Source organism: Bombina bombina, chromosome 1, assembly GCF_027579735.1.
Source record: "Bombina bombina isolate aBomBom1 chromosome 1, aBomBom1.pri, whole genome shotgun sequence".
Taxonomy (NCBI): Eukaryota; Metazoa; Chordata; class Amphibia; order Anura; family Bombinatoridae; genus Bombina; species Bombina bombina.
The window spans coordinates 667,027,892-667,049,759 of NC_069499.1; the positions used below are offsets into that span (position 1 = coordinate 667,027,892).

The 21,868-nt window shown below is 40.2% G+C and overlaps 1 protein-coding gene across 1 annotated transcript in view; it reads left to right on the forward strand.

Moving 5' to 3' along the window:
• The window catches only part of LOC128660360 (phosphatidylinositol-binding clathrin assembly protein), a 576,760-nt gene that overhangs the window by 333,327 nt on the left and 221,565 nt on the right, over nt 1-21,868 (forward strand). Inside the window, exon 13 of the mRNA XM_053714177.1 lies at nt 154-261. Coding sequence (XP_053570152.1) covers nt 154-261 — 108 coding nt within the window. The remainder of the gene's footprint in view (nt 1-153; nt 262-21,868) is intronic.

The following is a 21,868-nucleotide window of genomic DNA, read 5'->3' on the forward strand; positions in this document are numbered from 1 at the left end:
CTGTTTCTTGTTGCATACAATATTTTTTACTATTGGTATAAATTGGGCACTTTCCTGTAAAGTCATTCTGTAAACAATTTTGTTCTATGTAGGTAATGTTATAAATAGAGGCAGAGCTGCTTTTTTAATATTATAATTGCATTTGCTTTTTAGGATTTCCTGTGCACTCGGCTATACACAACACTTCTGCACCGATGCATGTAGATTTTGATGCTGTGTTTGGAGCTAAATCGTCCGCATATGAAAATCAAGACACAACTGGTACTCTTCATTTATGTTTTGCATCACATCCTTTATTGTATTTTCAGTAGATCATGTTTACTGCATATGATAATAAAAGGGTGATACATTTTGTATTTATATTTTGGAATTAATAGACCTAAACTCCCAAAATACAATTCAAAGACAAGGGCCAAAAGTATAGTAGTTTTTGTTTTTGAGGAGAAAGCTCAAACTTTTAATTTCTCTTTTTAAAATAAAAAAATAAAAAAAATTGTAGCATTTTATTGAAGGTTATTTAAAAGTAACATAAAGAACAAGTATAAAAGAGAATTTTTTTTTAAATAAACTAACGTTTATTTTGAATTAGAGATGGGTATCTGTGTATAAAAGTCACAATTTCTCGTTCGCTCTTTGAGTTTTTAAAGTGTAATCTAGTACAATGTTTATATCAGGGATAATAAATTTGTTTCAGAAATAGGATCCTACAACATTTTTTTTTAATAAAATGCCACACACATTTTTAGGCAGGTAGATTGTTTTGTATATTGGTTCTTGGGCCCTTCTATTAATCATATATACTTGTATTAAAACAAACTTTATATAAAAGTGTGTTTTTTATATAAAATAATGTGCATTCCTTTACAAAAAGTGATCCTGACTTGTGCATTTATATAATATTAAATGCTTATGGTTTCGTTTGAATTTTTTTTTCTAAATTCTATGTGAAGCAACCATACATAATAAAACAATCAATTTAAAATAATATATGGTTTTCTTACCGATCAGTCAGTTTCTTCCAAAATTAATATAACCCTATTCAATAATGAGTTTTACATAGTTGCATTGTTGTGCCTAGGGTTGCACCGATACCATTTTTTTAAGACTGAGTACAAGTACCGATACTTGTTTTCAAATACTCGCCGATACCAATTACCGATACTTTTTTTTTAAATGTCATGTGACAGTTTACCAAGCACAATACAAACTAATTATTCAAGATTCCTTCTTTATAATTATGAAGGACTGTAGCTCAAAAGACATTATGAAATAATAAAACAGGTTTTATTTATCACAAAGTTCACAGCACATGTTTAGAAATAAAAATATTACAATAAAATATATTAACAACAACAATAAATAACAAATCTAAAATTGCAACCAACCAAAAGTGCTATACAGTAAAAAAATAGAACAGAATACTGTTTAATCATGGCAAACAACACTATGGGCTAGATTACATTTGACTGGTAAGCTTTACCAATGCTCTCATTACATGTCCTACTCCATTAACGGCTAGGGAGTTGGAAATGTGAACAGAGCATTGGTAAAGCTTACCAATCAAATGTAATCTAAATCTAGTCCTATAATTGCAGGCTGAGTGTTCATTGGGATTAATTTAATTTTCTCTTACTTGATGTATTCAGTCCACGGCTTCATCCTTACTTGTGGGATATTCTCAATCCCTACAGGAAGTGGCAAAGAGAGCACACAGCAAAGCTGTCCATATAGCTACCCTCAGGCTCCGCCCCCCCCAGTAATTCTCTTTGCCGCTCTAACAAGTAGCATTTCCACGGGAGGGTAAAGAGTATGTGATTCCACCAGAGCTCTGGCTTCCACATGGGCTTTCAAGAATGAGGCTTCTGTTGAACAGATTTGTAAGGCAGCGACTTGGTCTTCACTGCATACATTCGCCAAATTTTACACATTCGATACTTTTGCTTCTTCGGAGGCTATTTTTGGGAGAAAGGTTTTGCAAGCAGTGGTGCCTTCCGTTTAGGTTACCTGACTTGTTCCCTCCCTTCATCCGTGTCCTATTGCTTTGGTATTGGTATCCCACAAGTAAGGATGAAGCCGTGGACTGAATACACCAAGTAAGAGAAAACAGAATTTATGCTTACCTGATAAATGACTTTCTCTTACAGGTGTATTCAGTCCACGGCCCGCCCTGATATTTAAGTCAGGTTCAAATTTAATTTACAATAACTACAGTCACCACTGCACCCTATGGTTCTCCTTTTTCTCCTAACCGTCGGTCGAATGACTGGGGAGGCGGAGCCTGAGGGGAGCTATATGGACAGCTTTGCTGTGTGCTCTCTTTGCCACTTCCTGTAGGGATTGAGAATATCCCACAAGTAAGGATGAAGCCGTGGACTGAATACACCTGTAAGAGAAAGTAATTTATCAGGTAAGCATAAATTCTGTTTTTCCTATGAGTACTCTTCCTGCAATTATATAAGCTAAGATGTTCCTCAGAGTACAGTATGTTTTGAACATAATTGTGCAAGATGAGAACTAGCAGTATAAAAGGCAATCTAGCAATTAGAATCATTTTTCAAAAGTTAGTGGCAAGTTCTTTTTAAGGAACAGAACAGAAGCATCTCTGCATGTTCAGCTATAAGTCTGTTTTTGCTATCAGTAAGGAGGTTCAACTTTCCACACCACTGCATGGGGCAGAAAGATATTTTTGGGCCATTTTAGCCAGAGCTGGAAATCTGTTTATTAACTGCCCAGTACTTCAGGGGTTTGTCTAAACGATGTAAAGTAATCTCTCCTACAATAATACAATTAAGAGCAATTTGTATGGGCAGAACAGTAGTAAACAATTTTTAGTTTAGTCTCCATTCCAGCTTTAAATGAAATGGGAACATGCAGTTTGAAAAAAACACCACAAGATAGCATATGGGTAGTAAGTGGAGGTATCGGTTTAAGTATCGGTGCATTTGCACGAGTACAAGTACTCATGCAAGTACTTGGTATCGGTACCGATACTAGTATCGGTATCGGTGCAACCCTAGTTGTGCCTTACTAAATACATCTCTTCTGCTTGAGTCAGGTTATCTATTGAAAAGCAAGACCTGTTTGGAGAAAGAGGAGAAGGTAGTATTTTGATGCCAAAAGTGACTGGGAGCACAAACTACACAAAATTGCAACAACTTGTGAATGACAGGGGATCATTTTGGTTTGAATATGTTTTTACCCCTTATAGAAACAGTCTGTACTGTTTGGAAGAGTGCCAAGCATAATATGAAGAAAAAAAGGAGGATAAAAATACCTCTGCTTAAAGGGACATGAAACCCAAATTTTTTCTTTCGTGATTTAAAAAGAACATGCAATTTTAAAAACCTTTCTATTGTACTTCTATTATCTAATTTGCTTTATTCTCTTGATATCCTTTGCTGAAATGCATATCTAGATAGGCTCAGTAGCTGCTGATTGGTGGCTGCACCTAGAGGCCTTGTGTGATTGGCTCACCCCTGTTCATTGCTGTTTCTTCAACAAATGATATCTAAAGAATGAAGCAAATTATATAATACAGGGAGTGCAGAATTATTAGGCAAATGAGTATTTTGACCACATCATCCTCTTTATGCATGTTGTCTTACTCCAAGCTGTATAGGCTCGAAAGCCTACTACCAATTAAGCATATTAGGTGATGTGCAGGGGTGTGGTCTAATGACATCAACACCCTATATCAGGTGTGCATAATTATTAGGCAACTTCCTTTCCTTTGGCAAAATGGGTCAAAAGAAGGACTTGACAGGCTCAGAAAAGTCAAAATAGTGAGATATCTTGCAGAGGGATGCAGCACTCTTAAAATTGCAAAGCTTCTGAAGCGTGATCATCGAACAATCACGAGTTTCATTCAAAATAGTCAACAGGGTCGCAAGAAGTGTGTGGAAAAACCAAGGCGCAAAATAACTGCCCATGAACTGAGAAAAGTCAAGCGTGCAGCTGCCAAGATGCCACTTGCCACCAGTTTGGCCATTTCTTTCATGTAATTAACAAGAGTCCATGAGCTAGTGACGTATGGGATATACATTCCTACCAGGAGGGGCAAAGTTTCCCAAACCTTAAAATGCCTATAAATACACCCCTCACCACACCCACAAATCAGTTTTACAAACTTTGCCTCCAAGGGAGGTGGTGAAGTAAGTTTGTGCTAGATTCTACGTTGATATGCGCTCCGCAGCAAGTTGGAGCGCGGTTTTCCTCTCAGCGTGCAGTGAATGTCAGAGGGATGTGAAGAGAGTATTGCCTATTGAATGCAGTGATCTCCTTCTACGGGGTCTATTTCATAAGGTTCTCTGTTATCGGTCGTAGAGATTCATCTCTTACCTCCCTTTTCAGATCGACGATATACTCTTATATTTACCATTACCTCTACTGATTCTCGTTTCAGTACTGGTTTGGCTTTCTACAAACATGTAGATGAGTGTCCTGGGGTAAGTAAGTCTTATTTTCTGTGACACTCTAAGCTATGGTTGGGCACTTTATTTATAAAGTTCTAAATATATGTATTCAAACATTTATTTGCCTTGACTCAGAATGTTCAACTTTCCTTATTTTCAGACAGTCAGTTTCATATTTGGGATTATGCATTGAATTATCATATTTTTCTTACCTCAAAAATTTGACTTTTTTCCCTGTGGGCTGTTAGGCTCGCGGGGGCTGAAAATGCTTCATTTTATTGCGTCATTCTTGGCGCGGACTTTTTTGGCGCAAAAATTCTTTTCCGTTTCCCGGCGTCATACGTGTCGCCGGAAGTTGCGTCATTTTTGACGTTATTTTGCGCCAAAAATGTCGGCGTTCCGGATGTGGCGTCATTTTTGGCGCCAAAAGCATTTAGGCGCCAAATAATGTGGGCGTCTTATTTGGCGCTAAAAAATATGGGCGTCGCTTTTGTCTCCACATTATTTCAGTCTCATTTTTCATTTGCTTCTGGTTGCTAGAAGCTTGATATTTGGCATTCTTTCCCATTCCTGAAACTGTCTTATAAGGAATTTGATCTATTTTGCTTTATATGTTGTTTTTTTCTCTTACATATTGCAAGATGTCTCACGTTGCATCTGAGCCAGAAGATACTACAGGAAAATCACTGCCTGCTGGATCTACCAAAGCTAAGTGTATCTGCTGTAAACTTTTGGTAGCTATTCCTCCAGCTGTTGTTTGTAATAATTGTCATGACAAACTTGTTAAAGCAGATAATATTTCCTTTAGTAATGTACCATTGCCTGTTGCAGTTCCCTCAACATCTAAGGTGCAGAATGTTCCTGATAACATAAGAGATTTTGTTTCTGAATCTATAAAGAAGGCTTTGTCTGTTATTTCTCCTTCTAGTAAACGTAAAAAGTCTTTTAAATCTTCTCTCTCTACAGATGAATTTTTAAATGAACACCATCATTCTGATTCTTTGGACTCTTCTGGTTCAGAGGATTCTATCTCAGAGATTGATGCTGATAAATCTTCATATTTATTTAAGATGGAATTTATTCGCTCTTTACTTAAAGAAGTACTAATTGCTTTAGAAATAGAGGATTCTAGTCCTCTTGATACTAATTCTATACGTTTGGATAAGGTTTTTAAAGCTCCTGCGGTTATTCCAGAAGTTTTTCCTGTTCCTAATGCTATTTCTGCAGTAATTTCCAAAGAATGGGATAAATTGGGTAATTCATTTACTCCTTCTAAACGTTTTAAGCAATTATATCCTGTTCCGCCTGACAGGTTAGAATTTTGGGACAAAATCCCTAAAGTTGATGGGGCTATTTCTACCCTTGCTAAACGTACTACCATTCCTACGTCAGATGGTACCTCGTTTAAGGATCCTTTAGATAGAAAAATTGAATCTTTTCTAAGAAAAGCTTATCTGTGTTCAGGTAATCTTCTTAGACCTGCTATATCATTGGGCCAGAAGAGCTTTATGGCTTAAGACTTGGAATGCTGATATGGCTTCTAAATCAACTCTACTTTCCATTTCTTTCCAGGGAAACAAATTATTTGGTTCTCAGTTGGATTCTATTATTTCAACTGTTACTGGTGGGAAAGGAACTTTTTTACCACAGGATAAAAAATCTAAAGGTAAAAACAGGGCTAACAATCGTTTTCGTTCCTTTCGTTTCAACAAAGAACAAAAGCCTGATCCTTCGTCCTCAGGGCAGTTTCAGTTTGGAAACCATCTCCAGTCTGGAATAAATCCAAGCCTGCTAGAAAGGCAAAGCCTGCTTCTAAGTTCACATGAAGGTACGGCCCTCATTCCAGTTCAGCTGGTAGGGGGCAGGTTACGTTTTTTTCAAAGAAATTTGGATCAATTCTGTTCACAATCTTTGGATTCAGAACATTGTTTCAGAAGGGTACAGAATTGGTTTCAAGATGAGACCTCCTGCAAAGAGATTTTTTCTTTCCCGTGTCCCAGTAAATCCAGTGAAAGCTCAAGCATTTCTGAATTGTGTTTCAGATCTAGAGTTGGCTGGAGTAATTATGCCAGTTCCAGTTCCGGAACAGGGGATGGGGGTTTTATTCAAATCTCTTCATTGTACCAAAGAAGGAGAATTCCTTCAGACCAGTTCTGGATCTAAAATTATTGAATCGTTATGTAAGGATACCAACGTTCAAGATGGTAACTGTAAGGACTATATTGCCTTTTGTTCAGCAAGGGAATTATATGTCCACAATAGATTTACAGGATGCATATCTGCATATTCCGATTCATCCAGATCATTATCAGTTCCTGAGATTCTCTTTTCTAGACAAGCATTACCAATTTGTGGCTCTACCGTTTGGCCTTGCTACAGCTCCAAGAATTTTCACAAAGATTCTCGGTGCCCTTCTGTCTGTAATCAGAGAACAGGGTATTGTGGTATTTCCTTATTGGCGACGATATCTTGGTACTTGCTCAGTCTTTACATTTAGCAGAGTCTCATACGAATCGACTTGTGTTGTTTCTTCAAGATCATGGTTGGAGGATCAATTTACCAAAAAGTTCTTTGATTCCTCAAACAAGGGTAACCTTTCTGGGTTTCCAGATAGATTCAGTGTCCATGACTCTGTCTTTAACAGACAAGAGACGTCTAAAATTGATTACAGCTTGTCGAAACCTTCAGTCTCAATCATTCCCTTCGGTAGCCTTATGCATGGAAATTCTAGGTCTTATGACTGCTGCATCGGACGCGATCCCCTTTGCTCGTTTTCACATGCGACCTCTTCAGCTCTGTATGCTGAACCAATGGTGCAGGGATTACACGAAGATATATCAATTAATATCTTTAAAACCGATTGTTCGACACTCTCTAACGTGGTGGACAGATCACCATCGTTTAATTCAGGGGGCTTCTTTTGTTCTTCCGACCTGGACTGTAATTTCAACAGATGCAAGTCTCACAGGTTGGGGAGCTGTGTGGGGATCTCTGACGGCACAAGGAGTTTGGGAATCTCAGGAGGTGAGATTACCGATCAATATTTTGGAACTCCGTGCAATTTTCAGAGCTCTTCAGTTTTGGCCTCTTCTGAAGAGAGAATCGTTAATTTGTTTTCAGACAGACAATGTCACAACTGTGGCATACATCAATCATCAAGGAGGGACTCACAGTCCTCTGGCTATGAAAGAAGTATCTCGAATTTTGGTTTGGGCGGAATCCAGCTCCTGTCTAATCTCTGCGGTTCATATCCCAGGTGTAGACAATTGGGAAGCGGATTATCTCAGTCGCCAAACGTTGCATCCGGGCGAATGGTCTCTTCACCCAGAGGTATTTCTTCAGATTGTTCAAATGTGGGGGCTCCAGAGATAGATCTGATGGCCTCTCATCTAAACAAGAAACTTCCCAGGTATCTGTCCAGATCCCGGGATCCTCAGGCGGAGGCAGTGGATGCATTATCACTTCCTTGGAAGTATCATCCTGCCTATATCTTTCCGCCTCTAGTTCTTCTTCCAAGAGTAATCTCCAAGATTCTGAGGGAATGCTCGTTTGTTCTGCTAATAGCTCCGGCATGGCCTCACAGGTTTTGGTATGCGGATCTTGTCCCGGATGGCATCTTGCCAACCATGGACTCTTCCGTTAAGACCAGACCTTCTGTCGCAAGGTCCTTTTTTCCATCCGGATCTGAAATCCTTAAATTTAAAGGTATGGAGATTGAACGCTTGATTCTTGGTCAAAGAGGTTTCTCTGACTCCGTGATTAATACTATGTTACAGGCTCGTAAATCTGTATCTCGAGAGATATATTATAGAGTCTGGAAGACTTATATTTCTTGGTGTCTTCTCATCATTTTTCTTGGCATTCTTTTAGAATACCGAGAATTTTACAGTTTCTTCAGGATGGTTTAGATAAGGGTTTGTCCGCAAGTTCTTTGAAAGGACAAATCTCCGCTCTTTCTGTTCTTTTTCACAGAAAGATTGCTATTCTTCCTGATATTCATTGTTTTGTACAAGCTTTGGTTCGTATAAAACCTGTCATTAAGTCAATTTCTCCTCCATGGAGTTTGAATTTGGTTCTGGGAGCTCTTCAAGCTCCTCCGTTTGAACCTATGCATTCATTGGACATTAAATTACTTTCTTGGAAAGTTTTGTTCCTTTTGGCCATCTCTTCTGCTAGAAGAGTTTCTGAATTATCTGCTCTTTCTTGTGAGTCTCCTTTTCTGATTTTTCATCAGGATAAGGCGGTGTTGCGAACTTCTTTTGAATTTTTACCTAAAGTTGTGAATTCCAACAACATTAGTAGAGAAATTGTGGTTCCTTCATTATGTCCTAATCCTAAGAATTCTAAGGAGAAATCGTTGCATTCTTTGGATGTTAGAGCTTTGAAATATTATGTTGAAGCTACGAAATCTTTCCGTAAGACTTCTAGTCTATTTGTTATCTTTTCCGGTTCTAGGAAAGGCCAGAAAGCTTCTGCCATTTCTTTGGCATCTTGGTTGAAATCTTTAATTCATCTTGCCTATGTTGAGTCGGGTAAAATTCCGCCTCAGAGAATTACAGCTCATTCTACTAGGTCAGTATCTACTTCCTGGGCGTTTAGGAATGAAGCTTCGGTTGACCAGATCTGCAAAGCAGCAACTTGGTCCTCTTTGCATACTTTTACTAAATTCTACCATTTTGATGTATTTTCTTCTTCTGAAGCAGTTTTTGGTAGAAAAGTTCTTCAGGCAGCGGTTTCAGTTTGAATCTTCTGCTTATGTTTTTCGTTAAACTTTATTTTGGGTGTGGATTATTTTCAGCAGGAATTGGCTGTCTTTATTTTATCCCTCCCTCTCTAGTGACTCTTGTGTGGAAAGATCCACATCTTGGGTAGTCATTATCCCATACGTCACTAGCTCATGGACTCTTGTTAATTACATGAAAGAAAACATAATTTATGTAAGAACTTACCTGATAAATTCATTTCTTTCATATTAACAAGAGTCCATGAGGCCCACCCTTTTTTGTGGTGGTTATGATTTTTTTGTATAAAGCACAATTATTCCAATTCCTTATTTTATATGCTTCGCACTTTTTTTCTTATCACCCCACTTCTTGGCTATTCGTTAAACTGATTTGTGGGTGTGGTGAGGGGTGTATTTATAGGCATTTTAAGGTTTGGGAAACTTTGCCCCTCCTGGTAGGAATGTATATCCCATACGTCACTAGCTCATGGACTCTTGTTAATATGAAAGAAATGAATTTATCAGGTAAGTTCTTACATAAATTATGTTATTTCAGAGCTGCAACATCACTGGAGTGCCCAAAAGCACAAGGTGTGCAATACTCAGAGACATGGCCAAGGTAAGAAAGGCTGAAAGACGACCACCACTGAACAAGACACACAAGCTGAAACGTCAAGACTGGGCCAAGAAATATCTCAAGACTGATTTTTCTAAGGTTTTATGGACTGATGAAATGAGAGTGAGTCTTGATGGGCCAGATGGATGGGCCCCGTGGCTGGATTGGTAAAGGGCAGAGAGCTCCAGTCCGACTCAGACGCCAGCAAGGTGGAGGTGGAGTACTGGTTTGGGCTGGTATCATCAAAGATGAGCTTGTGGGGCCTTTTCGGGTTGAGGATGGAGTCAAGCTCAACTCCCAGTCCTACTGCCAGTTTCTGGAAGACACCTTCTTCAAGCAGTGGTACAGGAAGAAGTCTGCATCCTTCAAGAAAAACATGATTTTCATGCAGGACAATGCTCCATCACACGTGTCCAAGTACTCCACAGCGTGGCTGGCAAGAAAGGGTATAAAAGAAGAAAATCTAATGACATGGCCTCCTTGTTCACCTGATCTGAACCCCATTGAGAACCTGTGGTCCATCATCAAATGTGAGATTTACAAGGAGGGAAAACAGTACACCTCTCTGAACAGTGTCTGGGAGGCTGTGGATGCTGCTGCACGCAATGTTGATGGTGAACAGATCAAAACACTGACAGAATCCATGGATGGCAGGCTTTTGAGTGTCCTTGCAAAGAAAGGTCGCTATATTGGTCACTGATTTGTTTTTGTTTTGTTTTTGAATGTCAGAAATGTATATTTGTGAATGTTGAGATGTTATATTGGTTTCACTGGTAAAAATAAATAATTGAAATGGGTATATATTTGTTTTTTGTTAAGTTGCCTAATAATTATGCACAGTAATAGTCACCTGCACACACAGATATCCCCCTAAAATAGCTATAACTAAAAACAAACTAAAAACTACTTCCAAAACTATTCAGCTTTGATATTAATGAGTTTTTTGAGTTCATTGAGAACATGGTTGTTCAATAATAAAATTAATCCTCAAAAATACAACTTGCCTAATAATTCTGCACTCCCTGTAGAAGTATATTTGATGTCTAAAATTGTATTCTCCACCTGAATCGTGAAAGCATTTTCTCTTGTAAGGTGTATCCAGTCCACGGATGATCCATTACTTGTGGTATATTCTCCTTCCCAACAGGAAGCTGCAAGAGGATCACCCACAGCAGAGCTGTCTATATAGCTCCTCCTTTAACTGCCACTCCCAGTCATTCTCTTGCAGCTCTCGACCAGAAAGGAAGTAGCTAGAGAGATGTGGTGTTTTTATTTAGTTTATCTTCAATCAAAAGTTTGTTATTTTCAAATGGTACCGGAGTTGTACTATTTTAGCCTCAGGCAGAAAGTAGAAGAAGAGTCTGCCTGTGGTCTTTGATGATCTAAGCAGGTTGTAACTAAGATCCATTGCTGTTCTCAGACATAACTGAAGAGAGAGGTAACTTTAGCTGGGGGAATGGCGTGCAGGGTCTCCTGCTATGAGGTATGTGCAGTTTAATTTTTTCTAGAGAAATGAATATGCTAGAAAATGCTGTTAATACCGGATTTATTTAAGGTAAGCGTGATTATAGTGATTTAATAACGACTAGTATCATGCTTGCTGTAAAAGGTAATATTCTTATTACTTTCTCACATTACTGAAAAATAAAACGTTTGCTGGAAGTGTTTTAAACGTTTTTTTTTATACATATTGGTGATAAAACTTTATTGGGGCCCAGTTTTTTCCACATGGCTGGCTAGATTTTGCCTAGGGATAGTTTTGTTTGGCCCTCTCACTGTGAATACAGGTTGGGAGGGGCCTATTTTTTGCGCCTAAATGCGCATTAGATTTTGCAGCTTGAGACATCCAGTTTCCCTGAAGGAGTCCCCTGAACACTTAGGACCTCTCTAAAGGGTTTTTGTGCCTTTCAAAGTCTTTATATGGGCAGGTAGGGCCACAGCAGAGCTGTGGCAGTTTGTTGTGACTGTTGAAAAACGTTTATATCGTTTTTTTGATCCGGTTTTGAAACTAAGGGTTAATCATCAATTTGCAAGTGGGTGCAATGCTCTGTTAGTCTATTATACACACTGTAAAAATTTCGTAAGATTTACTGCTTTTTATCACTGTTTTTCAATTTCTGACAAAATTTGTTTTTCTTAAAGGCACAGTACCGTTTTTATTTTTTGCTTGTTTACATTTATCAAAGTGTTTTCCAAGCTTGCTGGTCTCATTGCTAGTCTGTTTAAACATGTCTGACATAGAGGAAACTCCTTGTTCATTATGTTTAGAAGCCATTGTGGAACCCCCTCTTAGAATGTGTACCAAATGTATTGATTTTACTTTAAGTTATAAAGATCATATTCTGTCTTTAAAAGATTTATCACCAGAGGAAACTGACAAGGGGGAAGTTATGCCGACTTACTCGCCCCACATGTCAGAACCTTTGACTCCCGCTCAAGGGACTCCCGCTCAAGAGGCGCCAAGTACATATAGCGCACCCATGGCGTTTACTTTACAAGACATGGCGGCAGTTATGGATCATACCCTTACAGCGGTATTGTCCAAACTACCAGGGTTACAAGGAAAGCGAGACAGCTCTGGGGCTAGAAAAAATACAGAGCACTCTGACGCTTTAGTAGCTATGTCTCATATCCCCTCACAATATGCAGAAGCTGAGGCAGGAGAGCTTCTTTCTGTGGGTGATTTTTCTCACTCAGGGAAGATGCTTCAACCTGATTCTGATATGTCAACATTTAAATTTAAGCTTGAACCCCTCCGCTTGTTGCTCAGGGAGGTTTTAGCTAGTCTGGATGACTGTGACACCATTATAGTGCCAGAGAAATTGTGTAGATTGGATAAAAACTATGCAGTGCCTGTTTACACTGATGTTTTTCCAATACCTTAAATGTTTTCAGAAATTATTACTAAGGAATGGGATAGACCAGGTGTACCGTTCTCTCCCCCTCCTATTTTTAAGAAAATGTTTCCAATAGATGCCGCTACACGGGACTTATGGCAAACGGTCCCTAAGGTGGAGGGAGAAGTTTCTACCCTAGCTAAGTGTACAACTATCCCCGTCGAGGACAGTTGTGCTTTCCTAGATCCAATGGATAAAAAGTTAGAGGGTTACCTTAAGAAAATGTTTATTCAACAAGGTTTTATTCTCCAGCCTCTTGCATGCATTGCCCCGGTCACTGCTGCTGCGGCCTTCTGGTTTGAGTCTCTGGAAGAGGCCTTACAGGTAGAAACTCCATTGGATGATATACTTGACAAGCTTAAAGCGCTTAAGCTAGCCAATTCATTTGTTTCTGACACCGTTGTTCATTTAACTAAACTAACGGCTAAGAACTCAGGTTTTGCTATTCAGGCGCGTAGGGCGCTATGGCTTAAATCCTGGTCAGCTGACGTTACTTCAAAGTCTAAGCTTCTCAATATTCCCTTCAAGGGGCAGACCCTATTCGGGCCAGGACTGAAGGAGATCATTTCTGATATTACTGGAGGAAAAGGTCATGCCCTTCCTCAGGATAGGTCTAACAAATTAAGGACCAAACAAACTAATTTTCGTGCCTTTCGAAATTTTAAGACGAGCGCAGCATCATCTTCCTCTAATACAAAACAAGAGGGAAATTTTGCCCAGTCCAAGCCGGTGGAGACCTAACCAGGCTTGGAACAAAGGTAAATAGGCCAAGAAGCCTGCTGCTGCCTCTAAGACAGCATGAAAGATTGGCCCCCAATCCGGTAACGGATCTGGTAGGGGGCAGACTTTCTCTCTTCGCCCAGGCTTGGGCAAGAGACGTCCAGGATCCCTGGGCGTTGGAAATTGTGTCCCAGGGATATCTTCTGGACTTCAAAGCTTCTTCCCCAAAAGGAAGACTTCACCTTTCACAATTATCTGCAGACCAGATAAAGAGAGAGGCATTCTTACATTGTGTTCAAGACCTCCTAGTTATGGGAGTGATCCACCCAGTTCCGCAGGAGGAACAGGGGCAAGGATTCTATTCAAATCTATTTGTGGTTCCCAAGAAAGAGGGAACCTTCAGACCAATCTTAGATCCTAAACAAATTTCTCAGGGTCCCATCTTTCAAGATGGAGACTATTCGAACCATCCTACTTATGATCCAGGAGGGTCAATACATGACTACCGTGGACTTAAAGGATGCTTATCTTCACATTCCGATACACAAAGATCATCATCGGTTTCTCAGGTTCGCCTTCCTAGACAGGCATTACCAGTTTGTGGCTCTTCCCTTTGGGTTAGCTACGGCACCAAGAATCTTTATGAAGGTTCTGGGGTAACTTCTGGCGGTCCTAAGGCCGCGGGGCATAGCAGTAGCCCCTTACTTAGACGACATTCTGATACAGGCGTCGAATTTCCAAATTGCCAAGTCCCATATGGACATTGTTCTGGCATTGCTGAGGTCTCATGGGTGGAAAGTGAACGAAAAGAAGAGTTCTCTATCCCCTCTCACAAGAGTTTCCTTCCTGGGAACTCTGATAGATTCTGTAGAAATGAGGATTTACCTGACAGAGGCCAGGTTGTCAATACTTCTAAATTCCTGCCGTGTTCTTTATTATACTTCTCGCCCTTCGGGCTGACTGCTTGGAGATTGAACGCTTGATTTTATCAAAGCGTGGTTTTTCTGAGTCGGTCATTGATACCTTAATACAGGCGTGAAAGCCTGTCACCAGGAAAATCTATCATAAGATATGGTGTAAATATCTTCATTGGTGTGAATCCAAGGGTTACTCATGGAGTAAGGTCAGGATTCCTAGGATATTATCTTTTCTCCAAGAAGGATTGGAGAAGGGTTTGTCAGCTAGTTCCTTAAAAGGACAGATTTCTGCTCTGTCTATTCTTTTGCACAAATGTCTGGCTGAGGTTCCAGACGTGCAGGCGTTTTGTCAGGCTTTAGTCGGAATCAAGCCTGTGTTTAAACCTGTTGCTCCGCCTTGGAGTTTAAATTTAGTTCTTAAGGTTCTTCAAGGGGTTCCGTTTGAACCTTTGCATTCCATAGATATTAAACTCTTATCCTGGAAGGTTCTGTTTTTAGTAGCTATCTCCTCGGCTCGAAGAGTTTCGGAGTTATCTGCTTTACAATGTGATTCCCCTTATCTCATTTTTCATGCAGATAAGGTAGTGTTACGTACCAAACCTGTTTTTTTTACCTAAGGTGGTATCTAATAAAAATATCAATCAGGAGATTGTTGTACCATCACTGTGTCCTAATCCTTCTTCAAAGAAGGAACGTCTTTTACACAATCTTGACGTGGTTCGTGCTTCAAAGTTTTATTTACAAGCTACTAAAGATTTTCGTCAAACATCTGCATTGTTTGTTGTCTACTCTGGAGAGAGGAGAGGCCAAAAGGCTTCGGCAACCTCTTTCTTTTGGCTAAGGAGTATAATACGCTTAGCTTATGAGACTGCTGGCCAGCAGCCTCCTGAAAGGATTGCAGCTCATTCTACTAGAGCGGTAGCTTCCACATGGGCTTTTAAAAATGAGGCTTCTGTTGAACAGATTTGTAAGGCGGCAACTTGGTCTTTGCTTCATACTTTTTCAAAGTTCTATAAATTTGATACTTTTGCTTCTTCGAAGGCTATTTTTGGGAGAAAGGTCTTGCAGGCAGTGGTGCCTTCCGTTTAAGCGCCTGCCTTGTCCCTCCCTTCATCCGTGTCCTATAGCTTTGGTATTGGTATCCCACAAGTAATGGATGATCCGTGGACTGGATACACCTTACAAGAGAAAACATAATTTATGCTTACCTGATAAATTTATTTCTCTTGTGGTGTATCCAGTCCACGGCCCACCCTGTCATTTTAAGGCAGGTGTTTTTTATTTTTAAACTACAGTCACCACTGCACCCTATAGTTTCTCCTTTCTCTTGCTTGTCTTCGGTCGAATTACTGGTAATGGCAGTTAGGGGAGGAGCTATATAGACAGCTCTGCTGTGGGTGATCCTCTTGCAGCTTCCTGTTGGGAAGGAGAATATCCCACAAGTAATGGATAATCCGTGGACTGGATACACCGCAAGAGAAATAAATTTATCAGGTAAGCATAAATTGTTTTTTTTTAAATTTAAACTTTAGTCACCTCTGCACCTTGTAGTTTCTCCTTTTTCTTCCTATACCTTCGGTCGAATGACTGGGGGGTGGAGCTAGGGGAGGAGCTATATAGACAGCTGTGCTGTGGTGCTCTTTGCCACTTCCTGTTAGCAGGAGGATAATATCCCACAAGTAAAGGATGAATCCGTGGACTCGTCTTACCATAGAAGAAATTAATTTATCAGGTAAGCATAAATTTACTTTATCTATCTTTTGACTAGATGTTGCTATAAGTACTTCTAAATCCTTATTTCTGCTTTTGCTTCTGGGTGCAGTAATTTTTGGATTAACCAACGATATTAGGTAAATTTGGGAATAATTTAACGTTTTTTGAGCATTTTGGAAAAATTGTTTACTTTTTCTTTTCTTAAAGGCACAGTGCACGTTTTTTTTCTTATGTTTGTTTTTTGCTATAAATAAGTGTTTAAACGACTTTTGTGGTATTACTAGTCTGTTCAACATGTCTGACATTGAGGTTTCTCATTGTTCTATGTGTTTAGAAGCCATTGTGCAACCCCCTCTAACATTGTGTAACTTTTGTACTGAAAGGGCCTTACATTGTAAAAAGCATATTTTAAATAAGAAAAGTGTGCCTATGGATGATTCTCAGTCTGAAGAGAATTAGGATATGCCATCCAATTCTCCCCAAGTGTCACAACCGTTAACGCCCACTCAAGCGACACCTAGTACTTCTAGTGCGTCTAATTCCTTTACTCTGCAGGAGATGGCTGCAGTTATGTCAACTACCCTTACAGAGGTATTGTCTAAATTACCAGTGTTGCAGGGTAAACACAGTAGATCAAGTATTAATGTAAATACTGAATCCTCTGATGCTTTATTAGCTATTTCCGATGTTCCCTCACAGTGCTTTGAGTTGGGGATCAGTGAATTACTGTCTGAGGGTGAAATTTCTGATTCAGGGAATGTTTTGTCTCAGACAGATTCGGATGCTATGTCATTTAAATTTAAGCTTGAACACCTCCGCCTTTTACTTAAGGAGGTTTTAGCGACTCTGGATGATTGTGATCCTATTGTGATCCTATTGTTCCTACTTACACTGATGTTTTTCCGGTTCCTAAGAGAATTTCGGAAATTATTAGTAAGGAATGGGATAGACCAGGTATACAGTTTTCTCCCTCTCCTAAGAAAATGTTTCCTATATCAGATAACATTCAGACTTGGCAAACGGTCCCTAAGGTAGAGGGAGCTATATCTTCCCTAGCTAAGCGTACTACTATTCCCATTGAGGATAGTTGTGCTTTCAAGAACCCTATGGATAAGAAATTAGAGGGTCTACTAAAGAAATTATTTGTTAATCAGGGTTTTCTCTTACAACCTACGGCTTGCATTGCTCCAGTAACTACTGCAGCAGCTTTTTGGTTTGAGGCTCTAGAAGAGTCTCTTAAGGTTGAGACTCCATTAGATGACATTTTAGATAGAATTAAGGCTCTTAAGCTAGCTAATTATTTTATTACTGATGCCGCTTTTCAAATTGCTAAATTAGCGGCAAAAAATGCAGGATTTTAGCATGTAGAGCATTGTAGCTCAAATCTTGGTCTGCGGATGTGCCATCAAAACATAAGCTTTTAGCTATTTCCTTTAAAGGTAAGACCCTTTTTGGGCCAGAATTAAAGTAAATCATTTCTGATATTACAGGAGGTAAAGGCCATGCCCTACCTCAGGATAAGTCGGTTAAAATGAGGGGTAAACAGAATAATTTTCGTTCCTTTCAGAACTTTAAAGCAGGACCCCCCGCTTCTTCTTCTTCCACAAAGCAGGAAGGGAATTTTACCCATCTAAGTCAGTCTGGAGACCCAATCAGAACTGGAATAAGGGTAAACAATCCAAAAAACCCACTGCTGGTCCTAATACAGCATGAAGGGGTGGCCCCCGATCCGGGACCGGATCTAGTAGGGGGCAGACTCTCTTTCTTTGCTCAGGCTTGGGCAAGAGATGTTCACGATTCCTGGGCACTAGAAATAGTGACCCACGGTTATCAATTGGAATTCAAGGATTTTCTCCCAAGAGGGAGATTTCATCTTTCAAAATTATCTGCAAACCAGATAAAAAGAGAGGCATTCTTACGCTGTGTAAAAGACCTTTTTACTATGGGAGTAATCTGTCTGGTTCCAAAATTGGAACAGGGACAGGGGTTTTACTCAAACCTATTTGTGGTTCCCAAAAAAGAGGGAACGTTCAGACCCATTTTAGACCTCAAGTGTCTAAACAAATTTAGTTCCATCATTCAAGATGGAGACAATTCGAACGATTTTGCCAATGATCCAGGAGGGTCAATATATGACTACCGTGGATTTGAAGGATGCTTACCTTCATATTCCAATCCACAAGGATCATCATCGGTTTCTAAGGTTTGCTTTCTTGGACAAACATTATCAGTTCGTGGTTCTTCCTTTCGGGTTGGCCACAGCACCCAGAATCTTCACGAAGGTTCTAGGGTCTCTTTTGGCGGTTCTCAGACCGCAAGGGATAGCGGTGGCGCCTTATCTGGACGATATACTGATTCAGACGTCATCATATCATCTGACAAAATCTGGAAGGTTAACATAGAGAAGAGTTCTCTTTTCCCACAGACAAGGGTTCATTTCTTGGGAACTCTGATAGACTTGGTGGCCATGAAAGTATTTCTGACGGAGGTCAGAAAATCAATTATTCTGAATACTTGCCAAGCACTTCAGTCCATTCCTCGGCCATCAGTGGCTCAGTGTATGGAGGTAATTGGATTAATCGGCAATGGACATCGTTCCGTTTGCTCGCTTTCATCTCAGACACTGCAACTGTGCATGCTCGGTCAATGGAATGGGGATTATGCGGATTTATCTCCTCAGATAAATCTGGATCAAGAGACCAGAAACTCTCTTCTTTGGTGGTTGTCGCCGATCATCTGTCCCAGGATACTTGTTTCCGCAGACCCTCTTGGGTGATAGTGACAATAGATGCCAGCCTTCTGGGCTGGGGTGCAGTTTGGAACTCCCTGAAGTCTCAGGGTGTTTGGGCTCAAGTGGAGTCTCTACTTCCAATCAATATTCTGGAACTGAGGGCAATATTCAATGCGCTTCAGGCGTGGCCTCAGTTGGCTTCGGCCAAATTCATCAGATTCCAGTCGGACAACGTAACGAATGTGGCATATGTCAATCATCAGGGGGGAACAAGGAGTTCCTTAGCGATGATAGAAGTATCCAAGATAATCAGTTGGGCAGAGGCTCACTCTTGTCATCTGTCAACGATCTACATCCCAGGGGTAGAGAACTGGGAAGCAGATTTTCTATGTCGACAGACTTTTTATCCGGGGGAGTGGGATCTTCACCCGGAGGTATTTGCCTCATTGATTCTCAGATGGGGCAGACCGGAATTGGATTTGATGGCATCTCGTCAGAATGCCAAGCTTCCCAGATACGGATCCCGGTCAAAGGATCCTCAGGCCGAACTGAAAGATGCCTTGGCAGTGCCTTGGTTGTTCAGCCTAGCTTATGTGTTTCCGCCGTTTCCTCTCCTCCCACGCGTGATTGCTCGAATCAAACAGGAGAGAGCTTCAGTGATCCTGATAGCGCCTGAGTGGCCACGCAGGACTTGGTATGCAGATCTAGTGGACATGTCCTCTCCGTGGAGACTTCCATTGCGACAGGACCTTCTCGTTCAAGGGCCTTTCCAACATCCAAATCTAATTTCTCTGCAGCTGACTGCGTGGAGATTGAACGTTTGATTTTATCGAAGCGAGGATTCTCTGATTCAGTCATCAATACTTTGATACAGGCTAGAAAGCCTGTCACTAGAAAAATCTATCATAAGATATGGTGTAAATATCTTTATTGGTGTAAATCCAAGGGTTACTCATGGAGTAAGGTTAGGATTCCTAGGATTCTGTCTTTTCTCCAAGAAGGATTGGAGAAAGGGTTATCAGCGAGTTCCTTAAAGGGACACATTTCAGCTTTGTCAATTCTGTTTCATAAACGTTTGGCAAATGTACCGGATGTTCAGTCTTTTTGTCAGGCTCTATCTAGAATTAAGCCTGTATTTAGACCTATTACTCCTCCTTGGAGTTTGAATTTAGTTCTTCGGGTTCTTCAAGGGGTTCCGTTTGAACCTATGCATTCCATAGATATTAAACTATTATCTTGGAAAGTTCTGTTTCTGGTTGCTATTTCTTCTGCTCGAAGAGTTTCTGAGCTTTCAGCATTGCAGTATAATTCGCCTTATCTCATTTTTCATTCTGATAAGGTGGTTTTACGTACCAAACCTGGATTTCTTCCTAAGGTTGTTTCGAATAAGAATATTAATCAGGAAATTGTTGTTCCTTCCTTGTGTCCTAATCCTTCTTCTAAGAAGGAGCGTCTGTTACATAATTTGGACGTGGTCCGTGCCTTAAAGTTTTACTTACAGGCAACTAAGGATTTCCGTCAGTCATCTTCATTATTCATTGTTTATTCTGGAAAGCGTAGGGGTCAGAAAGCTACGGCTACCTCTCTTTCTTTTTGGCTGAGAAGTATCATCCGCCTGGCATATGAGACGGCTGGACAGCAGCCTCCTGTAAGAATTACGGCTCATTCTACTAGGGCTGTGGCTTCCACATGGGCTTTTAAAAACGATGCTTTTGTTGAACAGATTTGTAAGGCTGCGACTTGGTCGTTCCTTCACACTTTTTCCAAGTTTTACAAATTTTATACTTTTGCTTCTTCTGAGGCTATGTTTGGGAGAAAGGTTCTTCAAGCAGTGGAGCATTCTGTTTAGGTTTCTGTCTTGTCCCTCCCTTTCATCCGTGTCCTATTGCTTTGGTATTGGTTTCCAACAAGTATGGATGAAATCCGTGGACTCGTCATATCTTTGTAAAAGAAAACTAAATTTATTCTTACCTGATAAATTACTTTCTTTTACGATATGACGAGTCCACGGCCCACCCTGTTATTTTAAGACATATTTATTTTATTTTTTTGAAAACTTCAGTAACCTCTGCACTTTTCTTTTGCATGATGTACCGAGTCCACGGATTCATCCTAACTTGTGGGATATTGTCCTTCCTGACAGGAAGTAGCAAAGAGAGCACCACAGCAGAACTTTCTATATAGCTCCCCCCTTAACTCCACCCCCCAGTCATTCTCCTTTGCTGGCTCTAATCAGGAAGAGTAAAGAGAAGAGGTGTTAAACTGTTAGTTTTATTTTATCTTCAATCAAGTGTTTGTTATTTTTAAATGGTACCGGTGTTGTACTAGTTACTCTCAGGCACATAGATGAAGATTTCTGCCTGGAGGATGATGATCTTAGCATTTGTAACTAAGGTCCACTGCTGTTCCCACAGAAGCTGAGGAGTACAGGAAAACTTCAGTGTGAGGAACGGTTTCTTGCTATACAGCAATGAGGTATGTTCAGTCATATTTTCTGCAGAGACTGTGTTAACTCAGAAAGGCTGACAGTGTCCCCATTAGTGGAAGGGTAAGCAGTAATCCTAGTGTTATCAGAGGTTTTTACTAGCTTGCATAAAGGGTTAATTTTTTGTGGGCACTCAGTTTGTTATGTGAATTTGGCACAAACGTTTTTGTGTCTGGGAGTAACGTTTTCTGATTTATGGGACATTTGCTTGAGGGTTCTTTGGGGTTGTTTATAACCCACATGGCTTTCAGGCAGGGTTTGTTAGTTTTGTGTAGGCCCCAGCAGGCGGGGCCTACATTTACAAGCAACAAGCAACTTCTCCTGCGGTCCTGAGAGTTTTCTGAGGGACTAATTGAAGCTTTAAACCCCATATTATCGCTTCCTAAGGGCAGGTAGGGCCACAGCAGAGCTGTGGCAAGGTGCTATAGGGTTTTTTAACCGGTTTTAGACATATTTCAATCCGTTTTTTTCATTTGGGGGTTTATTGCTTATTAACTTGTGGCGCAATCCTTCTAAAGCTTAGTGGGTACACTGTTAAAATTACAGAAAAATTGAAGCAATTTTAACCTGTTTTGCAGTTTGTGTATGCCTTTTTTTCTCTTATAGGCACAGTACCGTTTTTGCAAATTGTGTTTATCATTAAATAAAGTGTTT